General features: G+C 41.7%; 1 protein-coding gene across 2 annotated transcripts in view; it reads right to left on the bottom strand.

Moving 5' to 3' along the window:
• LOC131233870 (uncharacterized) overlaps nucleotides 1-21,268 on the bottom strand; it is a 58,037-nt gene extending 36,769 nt beyond the window's left edge. For both annotated transcript variants that reach the window (XM_058230699.1, XM_058230700.1), the window contains exons 1-2: nucleotides 20,043-21,268; nucleotides 2,223-2,307 (exon numbers count right to left, since the gene is read on the bottom strand). In XM_058230699.1, coding sequence (XP_058086682.1) covers nucleotides 2,223-2,307; nucleotides 20,043-21,029 — 1,072 coding nt within the window. In that variant the 5' untranslated portion in view covers nucleotides 21,030-21,268. The remainder of the gene's footprint in view (nucleotides 1-2,222; nucleotides 2,308-20,042) is intronic.
• Nucleotides 21,269-24,472: the final 3,204 nt, after the last annotated feature.

The following is a 24,472-nucleotide window of genomic DNA, read 5'->3' as shown; positions in this document are numbered from 1 at the left end:
AACCCGTAGGAAACAAGCTTTAATAAGATCTAGCATGAAACCCAGCCGAGCTATCTGCACACAGTACATGTGCTGCTATAGAGCACATGTGTGAGATCTAAGCTCTCCATCAAATGGGATGATATTCTCTAAAAAATAAACCATTTCACGTCACAGGTGGGCCACACCATACAAGAAAAGGTACCACTAGACATTATTGTTTTTAACTGTTGCTTTACATTCTAAGTTTGCGTTGTTGATTACGTTGCACCTTGTGATTGGATGGGCATGATATTCTACATAGACAATTGTCAAGTTAGGGCCCACATTTTAGATGGTTCTGATCATTGTATCATCACTCTATATTGACCCCACAGGTGGCAAATGGTGTTTGTGCTTTTGCGCTCATCAGATGGGCTCGTAAAATAAAAGGGACACCTACAGACAACAATAACACACTTGTGGAACTGTACCATCATTCCCATTAAAATGCACTCGTATAGGACATCATAAGCATTAAAGCCGTAGGCCCACCACAGAGATCACTTCGAGTGTTTTCGTTTCTAGGCCACACCATTGCAAACAACGGAAAACCAGTGATTGACTCAACATAAATGGATGGCCTGCCTAGTACATGGATCAGCCTGATTTTCGAAAAGGGTGTCCTTCATGGTGGGGCGTATCATTTTCATGGTACAGATTTCCTCGAGAACTGCCACCTTGGCAAGAAAGATGTTACCATACTACAGTTGTGGTATTATTGCCTGTAGGTGATCAATTATCTCGGCATGCATGCTCGTACTCTATGAAGGGAATAGTATCCATTTGAATTCCTGCTACAAACTAGATGATAAATGGGATAGATAAAAAGGTGATCACGTTCAACAAGGAGCTTTGTGGGATCCACTGTGGTGTCTCTATGACATCCAATCATGCACCAGCTCATGTGAAGACATGAACCCAAAAATCAGTCAGATCCAGAACTCAAGTGGGTCATACCACAGGAAACAGTGGGAATAGGGATGCCTACTGTTCAAATCTTTTTGGGGCCCATCGAATTTTGGATCATGATGGTATTTAAGTTTTCCCTTCACTTAGTGGGACTCACCTTATGAACGAGTTAGATAGCATATACGTATCACAGTGAGCCCAAGAAGATTTCAACAGTGGTTGCCCCCATCCCACTTTTCCTATGGCGTGGCCCACTTGAGTTTTGAATCTGCCTAATTTTTGGCTTATGTCCTGACATAAGATGTCTCAACTGATGGACAAGGTGGATGTCACACAAACATCATGATGGGCCCCACAGAGCTCTTTGTGCAGGGGCTCCCTATAACACTTATTGAAGGAAATTGGCATTCATGAGAACATACACCTTTAGGGGCACTTTTGTCATTTCCTACTGAAAGACCTTAATTTATAATAAAAGTTCAATTTAATAAAATCCTTAAGAATTTTAAGGCAAATGCCATATGAACTCACCTATAAGGTTACTTATGTAAAATAGACCTATGAGTCCTTTGACAGTTTTTCTCAAAAAGAAAAAAATAAAATAAAAAGAAAGAAAGAAAATCTCAGAAGCACAATGAAATTGATTGGATCATGCTACAAGAGCCAACTCCATTATACAATTAGGGGAGCAAATTTCCTACAAATTTCCTAGTCCACTATTCAGATAATAGTTGGAGAGAGAGAGAGAGAGAGAGAGAGAGAGAGAGAGAGAGAGAGAGAGATATGACTCCACATAGAGTTGGCATGAGTAACTGCCCCGCAAAAGGCAAAGGGCCAAATCCCAAAGAACTCCATTCCAAGAATAGTTACGGACTGCATTGTCCCATCCAATATAGTAAGGAAATAAACAAGCAGCAGCTGCCTCAACAAGTATCTTGCTGAGCACATATCAGGATTATAAATAAAAACAAAAACAAAAAGAGCATAACATGTAAAGCTCGAAATTTTCATGTAGTGGAGTTGAGGAAAAGTTTTTATCGCTAAACTCCATATGAAAAAGATACGCGGTCACCTATAACCAGAAGTATGGTACAACAACATTTTTTTATGCCTTCAATTTTTTTTTTCCACTTTTACCCACCAAAAAAAGTGCTTGTGAAAAGGGGTCGTGGGTGAAATTAACCTACAGCCAGTTGTAGGTAATCAGCTCTCTGCTAAGAAAACAGGAAAGAAACTGTGCCTCAAACTTGAATAAGGATCATCTTAAATTGTGTACCAGCAATGGTACTTACCAATTTCCTTAAAACAACCTTTAAGTTTTGGATGACGACGAATGTTCAGAACCATATCCAAACCATTTTCGCCCAGGTCATGTACCTAGGAAAAAGAAAGTGATGCATCAGGCAATTGCATGTGAAAGTAGACAACTCAGGGTAGACGTATTGATTTAACCCAGACCTCACAATTTCAACAAAAACACAAATAAATTCCAAACAAACAGAAGAGAGGAAGAAGGGAAATCAGGGGCTCTCAGTGTTTAGATTGCAATCTGGCAAGCCAAACACCTTCCAATAGCAAGAGGAAATAGGCTCTCAAGCAATAGAACTAATTACAATTTCCAGCAATAGAATATTTAAAAGGCTCTTACAACAAATCCCCACCTAATCTCAACTCCTCCAATTAATCAAGGTGATTAGACCACTGAACCTTCCTAACTACACTAATACAACCATGTAACAACCAAGAACAGGATCACAACAAATAGAATCATTTTCCCGCCTAAAACCCAAAATATTTAAAACATGTAAAATAGGGGAGGTACACTGGCTATCAGGGATCAGTTTCCCACCAGCAAGAGACCCAACCAAACCAACAATTCAGGTACCTAGCAGCAGGACAGACTTTTCCTGCCAGCCAGGGAAGGGTTCACTGGTGCGCTGGAAGAGCATTTCCACCAGCCAGTGGAACCCTTCAATTCGGGTGGATTTTGGGTTACAAGTGGGCCCGCAATCATGGGCCATGCGAGATTTGGTCTCAGTCCTCCACATAGGAAACCTCAGGGCTGTCGACATCAGTCTCCTCAAGTTCGAGAACTTGCCTTCAAGTTAATATGCTCATCTTCACTTGTAGAATCTCAAACATGGAGTCCATAGGACCCATCAGCGAGGCTAGTTAGTGCCCTACCGGGTCAAATGCAATGGCGTGCATACCAAGTCATTCAACTTAACCTCCCTGTAGATCATAAAAGTGACTTGCTAACAGATGATGAGTGTGGCAAGTGTTCCCCTCATGCATGGCTACCTCAGGCGTCCCCCAATGACAAACAATGGCGAATAACACATGATCCAAGTGGATTGCAATGTGGCTCAAGTGTACGGATCCACACCTCTGAGATAACCAAATGAGCACTTCCCACACATCATCTACAAATGGCACACATAAGATATTTCCCTCAACAAAACTCAGATGAAGATTGGCAAACATTGGTACTTCGGGCTAGGACGCAACAACCATTACAGTCTCACAAAAATCATCAAGCATCGAAGTAATCACATCTAGAAGGCACTAATCGCCAAATGTGTCACCCACTTTTGGTGGCTTCTCATAAAAGACTAGGTCTCTTGCAATGTCATTGCATCTGACAAACACTTGATTGAATATGGGTGCCCCCGTAATGTTTGTATACATGTCAAGCTCCTCGAAAAATGGAGCCTTGTTGAGGTCCAAGATTCAACATGCACATTAGTAACCGCGTTGAAGAGATATTGGAAGGTTTGAGGTGCTGGTGTTCCAGAGATGGCTGAAACGTAGTTTCCCAAACTCCTGCATTGAGCACACGACAACCCTCTTGTTGTTGTGTTGGACGGTATAGGTGTTACAACACCATCATGCATAGAACATATTACCATAGTCAGCCCAATAGAATACAAAATTCCATAGTGACCACATCACACCACACCTTGTCATCATATCTCTTCCCAATTAAGAAAGAACTTAGGCAATGTTCTGATACGGTTTCCTGATTTTCAACGCTAATTCACAAAAGTTTATATGGAATTGGATGATCCTTGGTCGCATCTCAGCTTCTTAACGGCGTCTTGTAATATTAGACTTTCACAATTACCGCCATCAATAATCAGCTTGCAAACCTTGGGTCCGATAGTGAACTTCACATGGAAGATACTCGGTCACCTCCAATCTTCCGGATTAGGTTATTGTTGCATGGTGGGAATCTTGCCAAGTAATGATGCTTCACCGTCATCATAATAAACAATCTTGTCCTCTTAATCATTGTCAAATTGGTTGCACAACAGATCAACATTCAGGCCTAATCACTTTCGTTTCTGCTCCCCCCAGATCATCAACTATTCATGCCCATCTTGATGCATAGGCTCTACATTCAAACACAATCACCTTCGCTTCCACCCCCCTTGATCATCAACTATTCATGCCCATCTTGATGCATAGGCTTCTAGCAGCATTAGGATGCTCAGTGTTTTGGATTGTGGTTCAACAAACCAAACACTGCCCAAGTGCAAGATGGAAACAACTCCCAAACTCTCTGATGCAGGGACATGTGATGACCTAATCCTAGATGCATGTATAATCAGGTTAAAGAATGTTCAAATAAATACACAAATCAACTAACTGTTTCCAATCAAAGGGATTAGGTAAATTTCAACACAAAGATGAGGTCATTCTGTTAAGATCATGCCCCTTAGCATAAAATCACGTAAACAGTAAAAATGAAGGACCAAGGGATATGAGGATATCCCAGATCTGGCATAAGTCAGTCCACGGTTAAGTTTGGATCTGATTCTACTGACTAAATATCCCTCTTTTCCGTTCAAACTAGAAAGGGGATATCCAGAGAGGAACGAAAGGGGTGAAGAATGAAGGGTTCGAGATGAAGAAAGTACAGGTCCTTTTGTTGTCAAAAGAAAATGAGGATAATTCTCACCTATTCCTGCACCTCGAAGATCTAGAAAGAAGGAAACCTGAAATCGGAGTGGAATCCTCAACACCCAAGGGCCAATCCTAAAACTCTAATCTCTTGAATAAAGAGGAAGAAAAAAAATATGAATTTCTTTTCATTTAATAATAATCAAAATAGGATTTCTCACAATGTATATATAAGCTATGGAAAAAGTAAATGTGCACTAAAGCCCCTGAAAATAAGAAAAATAACAAAAAGACAAAAAATAAGGAAAGTGCAATAAAGCCCCTGAAACAAGAAAAAAGAACAAAAAACGCATAAAACTAAAACACCCATGTGGTAGGGTGTGAAATCCGACCCATGGATCTATGGTCAAGGTATGTTGGGTGTCAAATATTGCATATTTCCCTCTATTTATATCTTGGTTTTATGAAAATAATAATGCTTAATTGGTATATTTTATACATGTTTGTATTGCGAGGTGAATCTGAGAGCTTGGATTGAAAAGAATGTCAAAAGTATGGATTTAATGCTCAAGAAGCACCAAAGCAAGGAGTGGATTTTAGGAGACCAAGATTGAAGATTTCAAGATCTCAAGATCCAAGAAAGCAAAGTACAATGGATGAAGAAAGACTGGAGAAGATTACAAAGCCTGCAGCAGAAAAACAGGCTAGTTCTGTCCGACCTAAGCCAACTTCGGTCCGACCAAAATCGCACAAAATAGTCCAGTAAGAAATTGTGATTTTTAGAATTAATTCGGCTCGACCTTCGGCTCGACTCAGTCCGACCAAAGCCAACTTCTGCTTAACCTTCGGCTCGACTTGGTCCGACCTAAATTTGACGGATTTTCTGCACAGAATTTTTCAACCTTAATTCGGTCCAACCGAAATCGCGCAGAATTGTCCAGCGAGAAAGTGCGATTTTCAGCCAATTCGGTCCGACCGAAGCGTAACTTTTTGCATAAATTTGAGGCGGTTTCAAAGTCGGTCCAAGCAAATACTATAAATATGAGTTTCTTAATTGTTTTTAAGCACGAATTAGGGTTAGAAGAGTAGAGCAAAGTGTTGAAGAACTTCAAGGAATCCTTCCTTCTTCCTCAATTTTCTTCTTCTAGTTAGTTTTTATGCTTTATTTAAGAGTTTTTAGTTCAATCATGTCTTTAGTTGGATAAACTTCTTAGCTAGGGCTAAGAGGTGAAGCTTGTAGCGTGTTGGGATGTTTATTTTTCTTTGATTCTTGTTTATGATGAACTTCATTGATTTCTAGTTTGAATTTAAGGAATATTTTCAATTTTCTATGGTTTGTTGTGCCTCAAATTACAATAGACGCTGTGATAACTTTGAATATCTTCTTTTCCATTTTAAGATTGTGGGATCGGTAAATCCTATTGTTCACCATCGTCTCCTGGGCATGGTAGGGTGATGGAATCCCTTCCAATCATCACAATACTACTTGTGTGAACTAATTCAATGCAAAGTTTAGATTATGCTTCAATTCTCTTATCTTCCAATTAGATAGGATAGGCCTCCAATTCAATTGTATTTACCGAATCAAGCAAGGTAGCATCTTGATAGCTACAAGTGGATCCTTGGCGCTCTAGTTTCCTTTTGATTGATTAATATTCATTCACAATTACTTCTTTTATTCCAGATTTCTATTTTAGATCTTCTTCTAGTTCTGCTTCTAGTTATTTTCAGAATACGTACAAGTTTAGTCCATGTGGATTCGACCTCGGTCTCACCGAGTTATTACTACATTGCGACCCTACACTTGAGGTTGTGAACAGGGCACGGTCATGCCGCTCCTGAACTCGTAGCGCACGTCAGAAAATGGGTCCGATGGACCCAACGTCCATCCACATCAACTCCTCCGCTTCAGTACTCTGTCGGCGATGCCTCCTCCTCTAGTACACTCTAAAGGGTGCACTACTAATGTCCGCATCACCCTCTTTCTCAATTCTCCCGCTATTTCAATTGTTTCAAAGAACTTATTACAATTTACAGCAATAGAATTTTATAGAGCTCTTACAACAAAACCCAACTCCAACTAATTAAGGAGGTTAAGACCACTAATCCTTCTTAACTACACTGATACAACTAACTAGCAGCCCAAAACAAAATGATAAAACCATAACCGTTTGGTTTTTTAAAAATATATATATATATATACCAAAAACATAATCGTTTTATGCCCAAAACCCAAAACTGATTCAAAATCGCAGAGCAGGGAATGTCGGTTGGCTGGTGAGAATCCATTCCAACCAGCCAAGGGACCCAACCAAACACACAATCGAGATCTCTAGTGGGCGGAAAAACTTTTCTCACCAGCCAGTGAAGGTCCACTGGTGGTTGGAAAAGTACTTCCACCCACAAATGGACCCTTCAGTTCGCAAGATTTTGGGTTGCAAGTAGGCCAGCAATCTTCGGCAATGCAGGGTTTGGTCCAGGCCACCACATAGGACACATCAAGTTGGTCCAAATCACATATTCCAATTCATTTTTCTATGAATAGCTGAGAATTTATTAAGGTAAACAAGATATAAAGAGCGCAAAATGAATAGGGTTATCAGCAGGCTAGGTGTGGATTATTATTATTATTATTATTATCTACCCTAAAATGAAGCAAAGTGCAAATTCTCTTAATGAATTTGTGCCTGAGAATTTTATTAAGACAAGAAGATACAAAGAACTCAAAAGGACGACGCACTGTGTTGGATCCTTACTCTTGCTCGGGTGGTAGACTCTTGGGAGTTTCAACACCCGGTCAAGGGTTCGAGTATCCATAGGTGGTGAAATTCCACTAGCGTGAGTGTGTGGGGTGTGTGTGCGTGTGTGGAAAAAAAAAAAGGGACGCGCTGTGCAAACTAGATGGTCAACCTCAATTGCCTCTTGTACTTCTAGATGGTCAATCCTTAAAGAGTAATTGAACATGTACCACCTGATCATCCAAGAATTGCTAAAGTGGATGAACACGGAGGTGGCAAACTTAGGGGACTGAATCAGAACGCACTTAAAGATATTATCAAATCCTTCAAGAATGCTACTAGTCTAAAGAAAAAGAAGGAGATATGAAGATGCGTCTTTTTTTTTTTGTTTTTCTTTAATTTCTAGTACTTCTACAGGTTATATAATAAAATAACAAACATCATTTCTTGATCCTCCTGGTTGATCCACCATTTCTGTGGTCAACCACACCCAGAGACTGAGTTCCCAGATGATACAAGTGTGTTGTGCAATCATGTTTCTGCTCAAATGGTTAATGGTAAGGACCTTGTCCCTCCGAATGAGCCACCCAAATGCAATGACCCTAGGCAGACCAGGATACCTCCAAATATGCACAGTTGGGGCTGATTCCTAAGAGCTTAAGCTCCTAGAAGGCATGGATCTCAGACATGAATGGGGATATTCCCAATACTCAGAAAAAAGAAAAGGATTTGGACAAAAAGGGAAGTGATTTAGACAAATATTGTTTGTCAATAACCTTGGACAGTCTAATATTGATTAAAACAAGCTTCCAGCTTTCGATGAGTTTGACTAAAGTTTTGGGAAAGATACCGATCCATTCCAATTCTTGCCTTTTCAATTGATATCCATGTGTTTGTAGCCTTGTGCTGTTCTATCAGTGGCACTCAAGGATTGTGGCTGCCTCTGTTTAGGAGGAACCTACAGGACAGCGAGATTAACAGCTTTGCTGATCTATTGTCCAGCCTGCAGGGAATTTCGATCTCCCCAGAAGCCGAAGACTCGTTGGTTTGGAAGAGGAGTGATTCGGGAGCTTTCTGCATTCGTTCTCCCTACGGATCCCTAACTGATACAGCAAGCTTGATGAGTCTGGAGTGTGGTCTGATCCTACAGGGCCCTTGGTTTGGAAGAGGAGTGATTCGGGAGCTTTCTGCATTCGTTCTCCCTACGGATCCCTAACTGATACAGCAAGCTTGATGAGTCTGGAGTGTGGTCTGATCCTACAGGGCCCCTCCAAAGATTATAGTTTTTTGTGTGGTTGGTCAGAAAGAACCGTATGCTTGCTATAGATAACCTTCAGGAAAAAAAAAGTGGGGGGGGAAATCAAGATGCTGAATCTGTAGATCACCTATTCCTGCATTGCTCCATCTCAGCTGAAATCTGGTATGGGGTCTTCGACTTAGCCAAAGTCTGTTGGGCCATGCCCTCTTCTATTGACAGTCTTCTTTCAGTATGACATGCGGCGGATAGAGGAAATCTTGGTAGAAAGAAGTTGAGGTTGATTCTTCTTGCAGTCTTTTGGGCTGTTTGGGGTGAGAGGAACAATCACTGCTTCCGCAATAGAAGTTTACCAGCGGCTGGGGTTTTCAACAGGGCTCTCATTCTGTTTCAGGATTGGGCTCCTTGAGAGTTATTTTCATGGGTTTTTGTGGGGTTTGTGCAGCTGTGGAGCTGCCTGTTGTTTGTACTCTTATCTTTCTTCTTAGTCTTTTCCCAGGTTTTCTCTTCTTTTTCTGTTTTTTTGGTTTTCTTTTTGTGTCCGTTGTTGTCTTTCTCTTTTTTGGCTGAGGCCTAATAAAATTCATCTTTCAAATATATATATATATATATATATACACACACACACACACACACACACACACACACACACACAAACATTGTACACACAAGCTAGAAATAGGTACATGCGAATGAGTCAGGCGAAGACCTATCCTATCCTAGTACTATAGCTCTCTATAAGGGTATTGTAAGAATGCCTACTTCAGTCCAAGACCATACCAAGCAGACCCAGCTTCACGCGAACTCCCCCTATAGAGTTGTCCTTGCTGAACTAGATTCCCTACTAGCGAGAGTGGCATATAAAGATAAAGGAGCACAAGGGCTGTTTGAAAATGAATTGATAAGCTAACGCACTACTGATTTTCTGCACACTAGCAATGCAACTACTCCTGAGAAATACTCAAACTGAACTAATTGAAGCTAATGGCCAGCCTTCCCTACTGTCAAAGGAAAAGAACAAGTGGATATTGCTCCGGACAGGGGGAAGGAAGGATTCAATCCAGCGCATTGAATCCTTCAATCTCGACAATTGAATATCGTATGAGCTATTATTATTTCCATCAAGCAGCTATGGTGAAATCGGTAGACATGTTGCTCTTAGGAAGTAGTGATCAAGCATCATAGTTCAAGTCCGAGCAGCAATGTTGGGGGACAGCCGACTTTGATGGCATCGAAGCCTGCTCAATGTCACCGACAGACTGTTGAATTACAGATTTAAGACATCTATCAACAGACAGCATCCTCTAAAAAGGAAACAACAGATCCTATAAGAATTCAATTCAGAATTTCCCTTCTGTAATTAAGGGACCCCTCTTTTTTTTAATGATTTTTTATGCTATTTGCGACTTTAAAACATAAAGTCACATCTCTTTTTTCGATTCCGATTGTCATTACGATTCATTTGATGACTTCATCAGTCCGTGATATCGTAGGTATATGTGATTCAACATTAAAAAAAATGCATGATAACTATTTTTGTCTATATGACAAGATTATTAGTTACTCGTTGGATTTATTTGAGACATCTCCCATTAAGTGATTTATACGAAACATTCATGTTCCTCTCATGAAGTTTCTTCGTTATTCATATGGTTCCTAAAAGATGGATCCATAAAAATGATTTAAGCGCAATAACCATGCCACGCTATTTTTTACCCAAGGCTTTGCCACTTCAGGTCTTTCAACTGAAATGCACCAACCTGTAACATTACCATACGGGCCTGTTTGCATTGGGAATTACAATGGTAATGTAATAGAAAAGTGACATCATTACAATTTTACCCCTGCAAAACCAAACATGGCAATCGTCGGTCAAATATAGATGTTTCAAGAGGCAAGAAAAGGAATTTGTAATCATTGCCCTTTTCAATTGCATTATCGTGGAAATCTCAAATCCAAACAGACATATCAATGTACGCAATTAATGATTTGACATGGGTGAGTGGTTTGCTTGAAATAGCATAGCACCAAAACACCTTTTTGCATTTATTTTGTGGTTGTTTACTTGTTACCATTTTTTTTTCTCAATATCTCATAATCTGCAATCTCTCATCAGATGATGATCATGAGTAAAAGAGGTTTTCGAATCCCAGATCAGACATTTGTACTTGTTGGTTTGCTTCTTAGCTCCATTTCTTGTGCTCGAACCTAACATGGGTCTATTTTCTAAAGAAGTATATATTTCAAATTTGTTCTACACTTCTTCTTCATGTAGCATTCCTCCCCACTTCATCTCTATGATTATGAACAAATTAGAATAGGTACAATGGTATCCTTCATTATGTAAGATGTAGCAGATAATTGGTAAAGAAGGGTTCTAATATCCAGAGCCTTTAGGTAGGAGATTCCCTTCATCTTTGTACTCTTCTTTGCTTTTTTTATGAACTCTACTTTTCAACAAACAACTGAGATGGTCAAAGTGTTGACCATTCGTTAATTCTTCCACAATTTGTGACCACCAAAGCCACTCGCAAAAAGTATGATTCACGAAGATACAGTGTTCTGGTTATCCAAAGCCACCATCGAATAGGACATTTCATCGATATTTTGTAGGGAAAAAACCTCAAGATGTCATCACGCAGATGATGATTTTTAGGTTGCGACACGTAAAGCATGCATGTATAACAGACAAGATCAACACTCTTAAGCAGGAAATGCAAGTTCGAGTGAGAGAATTTGAAAATGCCAATGAATAATTGGAAACACTATAAATAACAGTGACAAGGAACCAGTGTTTTAAATATCGATGATATTGGCTGATATATCCCACGATATATCTTGTATCCCACCTATGCAATACGAAACTCGTTGATGGGGACGTCATGCACACGCCCCCCACCCAACGCACATACTCAAGAAGGAGGAGGGCCTCACTATCGATCTGGATCGACGACGGCATCTATGAAGGACCTCTTAGTTAGGGGATTGTGCTATGGAGCATTGGAGTGGACCCGATCATCATATGAATTCTACCATTGGATCTCATGATCTTGGCCCACTACCCTAGATGATCTAGGATTTTGAGTTTTGGCTATTATCATTATTAGAAACATCATGAACGGTTTTGATTGCGTAGATTAGTTATTATTTTAGTTACTTCATCTCTAAGTATTAGTGTGCGCACATAGCGCAAGGATAAAATTGGCTTTTGAGGTTTAGGGTTTTCTTATAAATAGGCAACCCCATGTAGGTATTTTTCAATGAAGTTTTATGAATAAAAATTCTGCGTTTTTTTTTTCTTCTTCTCTCTCTCTCTCTGAGTTGAAGAATCAAATTGGGTGCGAAACTCTCCCTTCCTCGAAGGGCTAACAACCGTGGTGCGAAGCCACAACCATCCCAAAACATCCTCACTTCCTACACCCCACATCCATCATCTTCCACAACCCTCCCATCTTCAGATTCACCCTTTCTTGTACAAGTTCTCTTCCACAGCAGATTTTCAGATTTTGGCCCATCAGAGGGGCTGAAACTTCGGCGGAGCACCACGCACAAACTGGCAGCAGATCGACACAAAATTTGGTATCGAAGTGGGCCTCCCCTGGCCAATCCTACCCTAGGAATCATTTTCCGATTTCGCGAGCCCCACACACGTGTGGACAAGGAATCACGCACATGCATCCAGGCCTGGTTGCTGTCCACAGGCGTGGATCACCTCAGGTCCCATCTTTCCTCAACTTCTCTCCTCTCTCACCTTAAATCTAAGGCCTTAACCCTAGCTAATCCCAAATCTCAAGTATTCCCAAATTTGCAAACCCTAGATTTTCTCCCGAATTGAAACATGGTGAATCTCTTGAATTGGGGAACAATCCCTTGCAAGAATGGATGAATCTTACACTCCTTTAGGCATTATTTGGTTTATAATTTTATTTGATTCAATCCTAAACTTGTGTAGGCTTGGACCCCCATAGATTCCCCTTGTTGAATGTTTGATCGTATGTAGGACGTGGAATTTTGTGATTGTTTAAAATTGGTATGATCTAAAGCTTGAAACTTACATGTCATATTTAATTTTATGTCCTGCATCAAATTTGGTATTAGAGCTTAGGGTTTTTTTTAGGAGAATGCATTGCATGTGTAGGGTTCAGTTTAATTATGTCCATTATGCATCAAGTCTCCTCATATAGGGCTGTCTAGGACCCATAATTCACAATATGGGCTGCTGAATTTTTTGTTGTCAGAAAATCCCCAAATTTCATTGCTAAATTTTCTATTAACAAATTATTTGAGCAGTTATATTGCTGGAATTTTAGTAACGTTATGTAGTTTCCCTCATATAGAGTCCTATAGGATCATTTAGTTTCATTTAGACGCATATAGTTGTATTAGAAGGTCTTTGAGTTGAGTAAGTGGTTGTATGCCCACACGTACTGGTCGTGGTTTTGGTTTGCACCCTATACTAAACATGGAGCAATTGCAAGAGTCAATGAACAACATAACCCCGCAGTTTGAGTCTTTAGGTAGGCACTTGGAACAACGTATTGATCAACGCTTGGATCAGCTTAATGTGCGCGTCACCCAACTAGAGACCTCCACCCGGGCAAACCCCGCCATTGGGGAAGATGCTCAATCTCAGGCAGGTGGTCAGGAGGATAGACAAGGGAATGGGGTGACCAGAGGAATGGTCATGGGCGTGTACCCGTGCACCCACCTCGCAAGGGGCATCATGATCATTATGACCCAGATGCACAACTCCTCAAGGGAGTTAGAGTAGAGGCCCCTACGTTTGATGGCCACTTGGACCCTAGAGCTTTTCTACATTGGTTGGCGGATATGAACCACTATTTTGAGTGGTACGACATGTCGAATGCTCGTCGAGTCCGATTTGCCAAGATGAAACTTGTGGGGCCAAGCAAAGAGGTTTTGGGCTACTGTGGAGCGAAAGAAAGAAAGGTTGAGGGAGCCCCCAATAGTCCATTGGGGAGAAATGAAAGAAACTCTAAAGGAGAAGTACCTCCCTTTCTCTTATCACTTGAGATTGGTTGAATATTAGCAGTCTCTTCGACAAAGTTCCATGAGTGTGGCTGAATACATTGAGAAGTTCGAAGAGTACTTGACCCGGTGTGAAGTTGAAGAGGATCCCGTACTCACTCTTGCTCGATTTAAGATGGGCCTCCATTCTGACATTAGGAGAGAGTTGCTCGCCAAGGACATGGACACTCTTGAATAGATGTATCAAATAGTGTTGGAGGTCGAGCAATATCTCAAAGCATCTGTGGGAAGACAGTTTGAGTTTCATGATTCTGGCGCTAAGGCCAACCTTTCTGGGGCTAAGCCTGACACTGGATATCAATACAAGCCTTTCGGTAATTCTCAGTCTAGGCCCAAGGATGATAAGAGTAAAGGAGTTGTTGGGTCTAGCTCGCGCAAAAAATGATGCAACTAGGTGTTTTAGATGTCAGGGGTTTGGTCACTTTACCTACCAATGTGGCACGAAAGAGGGCACCAAGGTATTCCTTATTGATGGGCAAGTAGAAATAGTGCCCCCAGAAAGTAACGGTGAGGAGGAAGAATATGAGCCAGCAGAAACCCCTAGTGATGAGGAAGAGGGAGGGCAAGAGTCTGCGACCCTTGCAGTTGCACCTTTGCACAAGCAAAGAATACCGACGATTGGCGCCGCAACACGATCTTTTATACTTACGCAAAATGTGGTAATAAAAGCTACAAGATGATCATTGATAGTGGTAGTTGTGCCAACGTGGTATCAACTGGCACTGTGAGCCGTTTGGGCTTAAAGCCCATCCTTAACCCTATAGTGTCTTGGGTTGATGAAACTTCTATTCCAGTCTCGCACCGTTGTCTTGTTCCTATTCAGTTTGGATCATATAAAGACACACTTTGGTGTGATGTTGTTTCCACGGATGTTGGCCATATCATTTTGGGTAAGCCCTGACTCTATGACAGGGATGTCACCATATTTGGTCGTTCGAATGTGTGTTCATTCTAGTTTGAGGGCAAGAAGTCAAGTTAAATCCACTTCCACCCAAGAACACGACTAGAAAGGAGTCCACCACAAAGAGTGGTGTGAGCGGCTCAAAAGAATTGAAGGAATCGAAGTCCAAGTCTAAGCATCTCCATATTATAAATGTCAAAGACTTAGAGCAAGAGATTGAGTCGGACTCGATGGTGTACGCCCTTATAGTTAAGGAGAGTACACCAAAGGCTAGTGTAGAGTTACTTACTGAGGCCATTCCGGTAGTGGATGAGTTTCGCGATGTCTTTCCTGATGATCTACCAGATGAACTTCCCCCGATGAGGGATATACAGCACGCCATTGATTTAGTCCCTAGGGCGACTTTACCAAACCTCTCTCATTATAGAATAAACCCAAAGGAGCATGCAAAGTTGAAGAGACAGATTGATGAGCTCCCAGAAAAGGGTTTCATTCAAGAGAGCATGAGCCTGTGTGTCGTGCCCGCCCTTCTTACACCTAAGAAGGATGGCACATGGAGGATATGTGTTGATATTAAGGTCATCAACAAAATCATAGTCAAGTATCGGTTTCCCATACCGCGTCTTGATGACATGTTTGATATGATGGCCAACGTTACTATATTCTCGAAAATTGACCTCAAAAGTGGTTATCACCAAATCCGAATACACCCTAGTGATGAGTGAAAGATGGCCTTCAAGACGAAGGATGGGCTATACGAGTGGCTAGTCATGCCTTTTGGGTTGACTAATGCCCCAAGTACCTTCATGTGTGTGATGACCCAAGTGTTGATGGGGAAGTTCCTGGTCGTCTACTTTGATGATGTCCTGATTTATAGCATGACAAAGGAACAACACCTCAACCATTTAAGGCAGGTTTGTGGGATCCTTAAAGCCTAAAAATTATACGCCAACCTAAAGAAGTGTGCGTTTATGTCTAGCAGTGTTATCTTCTTAGGTTTTGTTGTGTCAGCTGAGGGTATATCGGCGGATCCCGAAAAGGTCAAGGCCATCATCAATTGGCCTGAACCACACAGTATTTACAAGGTGCGCAGCTTTCACGGCTTGGTCACCTTCTATAGACCGTTCATTCGAGGTTTCGATTCCATTATGGCTCCCATCACGGATTGCATAAAAAAAATGAGAGTTTCAATGGACGAAGGTAGCCTCGAAGGCCTTTAAAGAGATAAAGGTCAAGATGTCCGAAGCTCCAGTCACGCGACTCTCGAATTTTTAGAAAGTTTTTGAAGTCGCTTGCGAGGAGTCAAGAGTCAGCATAGGAGTACTTAGTCAGGAAGGGCACCCCATCGCCTTCTTTAGTGAGAAACTGAATGACACGAAACAGAAATACTCCACTTATGACAAAGAGCTTTATGCGGTAGTGCAATCGTTGCGCCACTAGCGTCATTATCTATTACCACAAAAATTCATCTTGTTCTCAGATCACGAGGCCTTAAGATATCTGAACTCTCAGAAGAAATTAAACCCTAGGCAGGCCAAGTGGATCCGGTTCCTTCAAGAGTATACTTTTGTGCTTAAGCACAAGATCGGTGTAGAGAATAAGCCTGCCGACGCGTTAAGTCATCGAGTCGTGTTACTTAATTCCATGAGTGTCGAAGTCATAGGGCTAGAGCGTGTTAGAGAGGATTATTCTGAGTGCCCAGATTTTGAAATTGTGTACGCATCGTTGTTAGAGAGTCCGTCAAGGGCTAGCAGTGATTATTTGATATTAGACGGATATTTGTTTAGGAGTGACCGCTTGTAAATACCTCATACCTCCCTCCGCGATTTTCTTGTCTGGGAGTTACATTCAGGAGGGGTCGCGGGTCATTTTGGTCGAGACAAGACCATTGCCCTAGTGGAGGATAGATTCTATTGGCCAGACCTCAAGCGAGTCGTGGCCGAAATTATAAGGCAACGTCATACTTATCAATTGGCAAAGCAGAAAAAACAGAATACAGGGCCATACATACCTTTGCCAGTTTCATTCACCCATTGGCAAGACATCAGTATGGACTTCGTGCTTGAGCTCCCCAAGACTATTCGAAAACACGATTCTATATTTGTTGTCGTGGATCGTTTTTCTAAAATGGTCCACTTCATTCCTTGTTCGAAGACCTCTGACGCATCTCATGTTGTCAAGTTGTTCTTTAGTGAGGTTGTCAAACTTCATAGGTTACCCAAAACCATAGTGTCTGACCGTGACATGCAATTCATGAGTTATTTTTAGAAGACACTGTGGCATATGATGAGTACTAGGCTTCAATTTTCTTCTGCCTACCACTCTCAAACCGATGGTCAGACTGAGGTGGTCAATAAGAGCCTAGGAAATTTGCTCAGGTGTTTAGTGGGGGAGCACACTAGGACGTGGGACACTACACTACCTATCGCCAAGTTTGCATTTAATAGTTCTGTCAATAGATCCAAAAGTTTAAGTCCTTTAGAAGTCGTTACTGGTTATAAACTTAGGAAGCCTATTGATCATGTCCCTATGTCCCTGTCCCATAGGCCATCAGAGTCTGCAGAGTCCTTTACACATCACATTCATTCATTGCATCAAGAAATCAAGCGAAAGATCAATACTAGTAATGAACATTACAAAATTTCTGCAGACCAACATAAAAGATTCAAGGAATTCAATGTAAGGGACTCTGTGCTGGTCCGCATCAGGCCAGAGCGGTACCCTCAGGGATCCATTCATAAATTATACGCGCATAGCATTGGACCATTCAAAATTATAAAACAAAACAGTCTCAATTCGTATGTGGTAGATCCACCTTCCATGGGAATTAGTTTCACATTCAATGTGGAGGATCTAGTTGCATTTCAGGGGACCACTGATACATTGTCCAGCCTTTCACCGAACTATCCTGATTCCCGAGACTTTTCCCTTAATCCATGGCCTCTTCCCGACCCATCTTCCCAGCCTCTACCTCTCATACCTACCATTCCCACACCCAGAGAGAAGATAGAGGATATTATGGACCATCAGATAGTATCGACGTCAGACGGCGGCTTTCAAAAGTTCCTGGTCAAGTGGAAGTCACGCCCAGTTTCAGACAGTATGTGGCTCACTGTGGAGGAACTTCAGAGACTTGATCCTGACATCTTGGAACGGTTCTGGAGTTTTGCTTCGTCAGTGGCGAAACCTTCGCAGCCAGGGAGAGTTGATGGGAACATCATGCACACGCGAACGCCCCCCACCCTACGCACGTACTCAAGAAGGAGGGCCCCACTATCGATCTGGATCGACGACGACATCTATAGAAGACCTCTTAGTTAGGGAGTTGTGCTATGGAACATTAGAATGGACCCGATCATCATATGGATTCTACCATTGGATCTCATGATCGTGGCCCACTACCCTAGATTATCTAGGATTTTGAGTTTTGGCTATTATCGTTATTAGAAACATTATGAACGGTTTTGATTGCACAGATTAGTTATTATTTTAGTTACTTCATCTCTAAGTATTATTAGTATGCGCACATGGCGCAAAGATAAAATTGGCTTTTGAAGTTTAAGGTTTTCTTATAAATAGGCAATCCCATGTAGGTATTTTTCAATGAAGTTTTATGAATAAAAATTCTGCGTTTTTTTTTTCCTTCTCTATCTCTCTGAGTTGAAGAATCGAATTGGGTGTGAAACCCTCCCTTCCTCGAAGGGCTAACTACCATGGTGTGAAGCCACAACCATCCCAAATCAACCTCACTTCCTATACCCCACATCCATCATCTTCCACAACCCTCCCATCTTCAAATTCACCTTTTCTTATACCCAAGTTCTCCTCCACAGCAGATTTTCATATTCTGGCCCATCAGAGGGGCTGAAACTTCGGCGGAGCACCACGCACAAACCAGGCAGTGGATCGACACAAAATTTGGTATGGAAGTGGGCCTCCCCTAGCCAATCCTACCCTAGGAATCGTTTTCCGATTTCGTGGGCCCCACACACATGCGGACAAGGAATCATGCACGTGCGCCCAGGCCTGGTTGCTGTCCACACGCGTGGATCACCTCAGGTCTCATCTTTCCTCAATTTCTCTCCTCTCTCGCCTTAAATCCAAGGCCTTAACCCAGATAATCCTAAATCCCAAGTATTCCCAAATTTGCAAACCCTAGATTTTCCCCCGAATTGAAACATGGTGAATCTCTTGAATTGGGGAACAATCATTTGCAAGAATGGATGAATCTTACACTCTTTTGGGTATTGTTTGGTTTATAATTTTATTTGATCCAGCCCTAAACTTGTGTAGGCTTGGACCCTCGTAGATTCCCCTTGTTGAATGTTTGATCGTATATGGGACGTGAAATTTTGTGATTGTTTAAAATTGGTATGATCTAAAGCTTGAAATCTTACATGTCATATTTAATTTCATGTCCTGCATCACTCGCAAGTAGTGCGATATATCTCACATGTTCGATTCGGAGAGCATTTTCGATTTTCGATCCTCTTTTTTTCTGTAAATCATGTTAAATCAGCGTCAAATTGTTACAAATACATGGTTTTTCATGTTTTGCATGAAAAATCATGGATTTGGAGCTTCAATTTTGAGATTTTGAGGAGATGGGCCGAGTTGTGGAAAGTTGAAAAATCTAAACTTCCCACTTGCTCGCAAATCGGTTGCAATCCTTGTGTCCAAACATAAAATCAAACATGTAACCTAATCTAGTGATTCTTCTTTTGCTTTTGAATGTATTGCTTGTGTTTCCACACGTCTTCTTATATTTATAAATTATATGAATGAACTTTGAATATACTTGCATCAATTCAGTTAGACAACGCATAGATTAAGACCCCATACAAAGAAAACCTACCATATGCACTTTTCTTTTTCTTTTTTTTGTAATGTTTTGATTTATAACCATGTGTTGATGTGTTTTTTAACAATCACTGAAGTTTCATTGAAAAAATCAACCAATTTCCCCATGTTTCCAACAACAACGATACATTACGCAATACAACCGATATATCCCATGCGATAACCGATACGTATTTGTATCCCAAAGGTGCGATACGTAATGCGATACCGATATTTCGAACACTGCAAGGAACCTTTGCTTATTTCTACAGTTCTTGCAGAACCAACATCTGCAGCACAATCCTTACCAAGAAACTAGAAATTGGTTGTTAGAAATTACGATACTCACAAGGATATCCATCCAAATGCTAGAGCTTAAGTGAAGACAAACAACTTTGAAAGCCAAACAAGCTTTCACAGAACTGACCTTTACGTAGTTCAAAACAGCTTCTCTGACCATTTCATCTTCCTCTGGTGTGAACCGTTTACCTTGCACCAAACCTTCTTCACTAGTTTCCTCCCCACGTCTCGCGTCCTTGGGCAGTGGAAATACCTCCACTTTATCCGAAAAGCTTACTCTCCTTGATTGTTTACCTGTTCGAGATTTTGTGGAATCATCAGCATTTTTCTTCCTCTTTTTCTTACTCGAAACTCCATGATCAGCATTAGCTTCCGCATCTCTCTTCCTTTTTTTCTTGCTCGACACTCCATCACCAACATTATCTTCCACATCTCTCTTCCTCTTTTTCTTACTCGCAGCTCCATCATCAGCATCATGTTTCGCAATTCCCTTCTTCTTTTTCTTACCCGGCGCTCCATCACCAGCATTATCATTTGCAGCCACTCTATATTCTCCAATTGATTTTCCACCACTATCCAATCCGTTGTCCGGACTTTCTTCATGAACTGATTCCATGCCTTTGGACTTCCTATTTCCCTTGCCATCCCCACCCATCTTTTTCACTTTCTTTTGTTCCTTCACTTGTCCATCTTTCTCAATCTTTTTCTTTCTGTGATTGGATACATCATCAGTTATATCCGTTTTTTCCAATCCTCTAATGGGGATTTCTGCAGAGCATGAGCCCGTATTCCTTTCCTCGTCGACTGCCGTCTTCTTCTTCTTCTTCTTCTTTTCCTTTCTCTTTTTACTGTCATCTTCTGTAGGTTGGAATTCAACTTCATTCACGTGTTCCATTTTCAGATCATCCTTTTCATTTTCACGGTCGCTGCCTCTGACGCATTTCTTCCCATCTATCTTCTTCTTCTTCTTCTTCATCTTCTTCTCCTTCTTATAGTTCCCATCAGACTCATCATCCACCGTCGATTTTGCTTGAATCTCATCTGATCCAACGGCGCTTTTGTAAGGAGAATCCAAATCCTTGTTGGTAACTACTCCGGATGAGTGAGAGGTCATCTCTCTCTCTCTCTCTCTCTCTCTCTCTCTCTCTCTCTCTCTCTCTCTCTCTCTCTCTCTCTCCGGCGAGCGTCCAGCGATCTGTCAGTTCCGGCCCCCCTTTCCGGTGATCGTTGTCCCTTCCGGCAAGCTCCCGCTTCAGGTATGCGTAACGGATTTCTTTTCCTGCTTTTTTTTTTTTCAGAGGGCTGCGGGAGAGAGAGAGCTACGAAGCCGATGGGAATACGATGGGTTGGGAAGCGGGTGATATTCCTGTGCCCCTGTTGTCGAGAGCTGTGTCGGGCCATAGAGATGCCCGCGATAAATACACTCCGTCCATCAGTTTTGCAGGAAGCGGATGGGTACTGAGTAACTCAGTACGGTAACCGTACTGAGTAAACTATGTGATGTTGACCATGATTTATGTATTTTATCCACTCCGTCCATCCATTTTATTGGATAATTTTAGTTCTTCACATTAGAATTGAAGTATATCCAAACGCTCAAATGGACCACACTACTGGAAACAGTGTGAATTGAACATCCACAGTTGAAAAACTCTCGGGGGCACAGAAGTCTTGGATCAAGCTTATTTTTATGTTTTCCCTTAATCCATATCTATATGATCTTATGAACAGGTTGGATGACAAATAAACATCGCTGTGGGGCTTACAAAGGTTCAACTATGGAAATCATTATTCTCACTGTTTCATGTGGTATGATCCGCTTGATCTCTGGATATGCTCCAATTTTGGGCTCAACCTGGCATGGATACACTACATACATTCCCGATGAGCCCAGTTGAGTTTACTCAGTGCGATAAAAACGTACATGAGTAACTCGTTATGCAATCCGAATTCCAATTTTGCAACACCAATGGAACTGGATGGTAAAAATGGACGCGGATTCCTGCCAAAGACTCTGGCAAAGTTACTGCACTGGGATGCTACATGGGGGCACCGCGGTGTTTCTGAAAAATCCACCCCATCCAGCTGTTTTTTCGTATATCACTCCCAGTACATTAGATCAAAAATCATCCCCCGCGTAAGGAAACATAATAAAATTAGTGACCACTTTTTAGGCATACGTATGGCCACGAAAGTAAAGTAGTGCTGTTGCTTTTTAAATTCAGTAACGTAATAAGTGCGCATGCTAGAAATTGAATTTGCCGCTACCAAGCAACTTTTACCCAAGCGCCATATAGGCATATATACCTAGGATATGTAGGGCTTTTCACTGGGTCAAGCTAGCTCGAAAAACTCGCTTGACTTAGCTCGAGTCAACTCCGATTGACTCAGTTTGAATGACCGATTCGGGTTTAGTCAAGCTATTTTTGTGAAGCTCGAGTTGGGATCGAGTTGAGTTCAAGCATGAGGCATTTCAACTCAACTCGACTCGACTCGACTTGAAGCTTGAACTTGAGCTTGACTCGACTCTATTAATGAATATAAAAATTTTAATATTATATATATTATATTTATAATAAATATATTATATATAATATATATACTAAAGTTTAAGCTTTAAAAAAAATTAAAATAAACCCTAGCTACCCGACCGGCCCTACCTTTCCCTTTCTTCTCTTTCTCTCTACTAACCCACTTAGTCGCTACCCACACGCCCGCCGGCCAGCACTCCACCGGACCTCCAATCTAGGCCTCTAGGCTTTCAGCACTCCACCGGACCACCAGTCTTTATCTCTCTCTCACACTCTCCTGATCTCTCCAAGCAAACCTGCGCCTAATCCCGACTCAGCCCGATCTCTCTCTCTCTCTCTCTCTCTCTCTCTCTCTCTCCCAATCTCTTCAAGGTAGGTGTTTAACTTATTTTTTATTTATTTAACTTATAGATTTATTTTAGATTTATATAATTACAGATTTATTGTAGATTGGGGGTTGGGTTGGGATCGGTTGGGGGGGCTAGGTTGGGTCGGGTTGGGGTTTGGGACAGGTTGGGGTGGCTGGGTTGGGGTCGAGTTGGGTGTTAGGTCGGGTTGGGGGGTTGGGTTAGGTCGGGTTAGGGTTTAGGACGGGTTGGGGGGGCTGGGTTGGGTCGGGTTGGGTTGGCTGGGTTGGGTCAGGTTGGGTCGTGTGGATAGCCCAATCAATTTATCTGAACTGTCCTTTATGTCTAGCTCACACTTCATTGATCATGATGAAAAAACTAGCAAAGGTTGGCCGTTCTAGTCAACCAATCAATAGCCTTTGAAATGCCATATAAAGATTGATTATGGAATAAAGCTTCATGCAACAATTTGAACCATCTTTTTGTTGGGGCCACATCATGGGTAACTTATGATTTTGAATGGATGGAATCATCATGTTCGTATATTTTGTTAAGGTGGCCCGTAGGGTGTGTTGTAGAGTAATGGATAGTCCACATTTTGATTAATTGCACTATCCATTTATGTTTAAGAAACTAGGGAGCACTCTAACTTATAGTGCTCTGGGAATTCTAGTCATTTCCTTAACTAAAAGAAGCCTTAGAGAATTTGTCACGCCCCGAACTCGGAAACCGGGCTCACAAAATTCTTGATCGCTGAATCCGGCGCCGACAACCTCCGTAGTACCCCATTCTCGACTTCCGGCAACCATACGCCAGATTCCGATCCTGGGATGCTACAAGGAGGGTTTCTAATCATCAATTTGATTTGTAATGAGCATAACCATAAGCATAACCCATGAACAATAACCACAAAAACACCATCACAAAATCCACTATGATCAAAACTTTAAGTACAAGGCATATGAAAGGGAAATACAAGGTAGTGCAAATAACAGAAACTCCAAAAGCTCGACTGCACGCTCCTGCTGCTACTATGCTACGACTGCGTCCTGGCGTCACCTGCATGCATCAATCATGCATAAGTTTATAGAAATCTTAGAGGATGGTGTAAGTGTGCGCGCAATATAAGCGTGCTCAGAATGCAAGGTCAGAGTAATGCTGAATCATGGTGATGAATACATGAATGCAATTAGTCGTACCAAGGCTATGCGGTGCAAGATATGAATGCTATCGGCCATAACACGGCCATGCGATGCGAGATGCAACTCAACCATGTCAATCCTCATCATATAACAGTACAATTCTCATTTTGGATAATCACCGGGGTTTAGTACACTCCAAATGGCACTGCCGCTCTCTCAGCCGCACAGTCTAAGTGAGCGTAAGAAACCTCACTATCCGCCTGGCCAATAGTCTGCCAATACCTATCTGGCACATTGATAGCGGACCCATTCACGAGCTGGTCAAACTCAGCCTAGTATTGCCCCCTACCCTCGGGCGAGTAAAGCTACACCCCTTTCCAACAGACCACAACACAGTGGGAGACGTGGCTTCCTGGTATTCGGCCCTCGTGTGCTCATATATTCACTCGGTCTTGACGTTGGAGTCATCCTTTGGTACCATCGGGTTTAAGAATTTTCACCCAGGGACATCTATGGCAGCCTGATGCTTAGTAACAA

Source organism: Magnolia sinica, chromosome 18 (assembly GCF_029962835.1).
Source record: "Magnolia sinica isolate HGM2019 chromosome 18, MsV1, whole genome shotgun sequence".
In the NCBI taxonomy this organism is placed as follows: Eukaryota; Viridiplantae; Streptophyta; class Magnoliopsida; order Magnoliales; family Magnoliaceae; genus Magnolia; species Magnolia sinica.
Note: the sequence above shows the minus strand (reverse complement) of the source record. Positions and strands in the feature narration are given on the sequence as shown.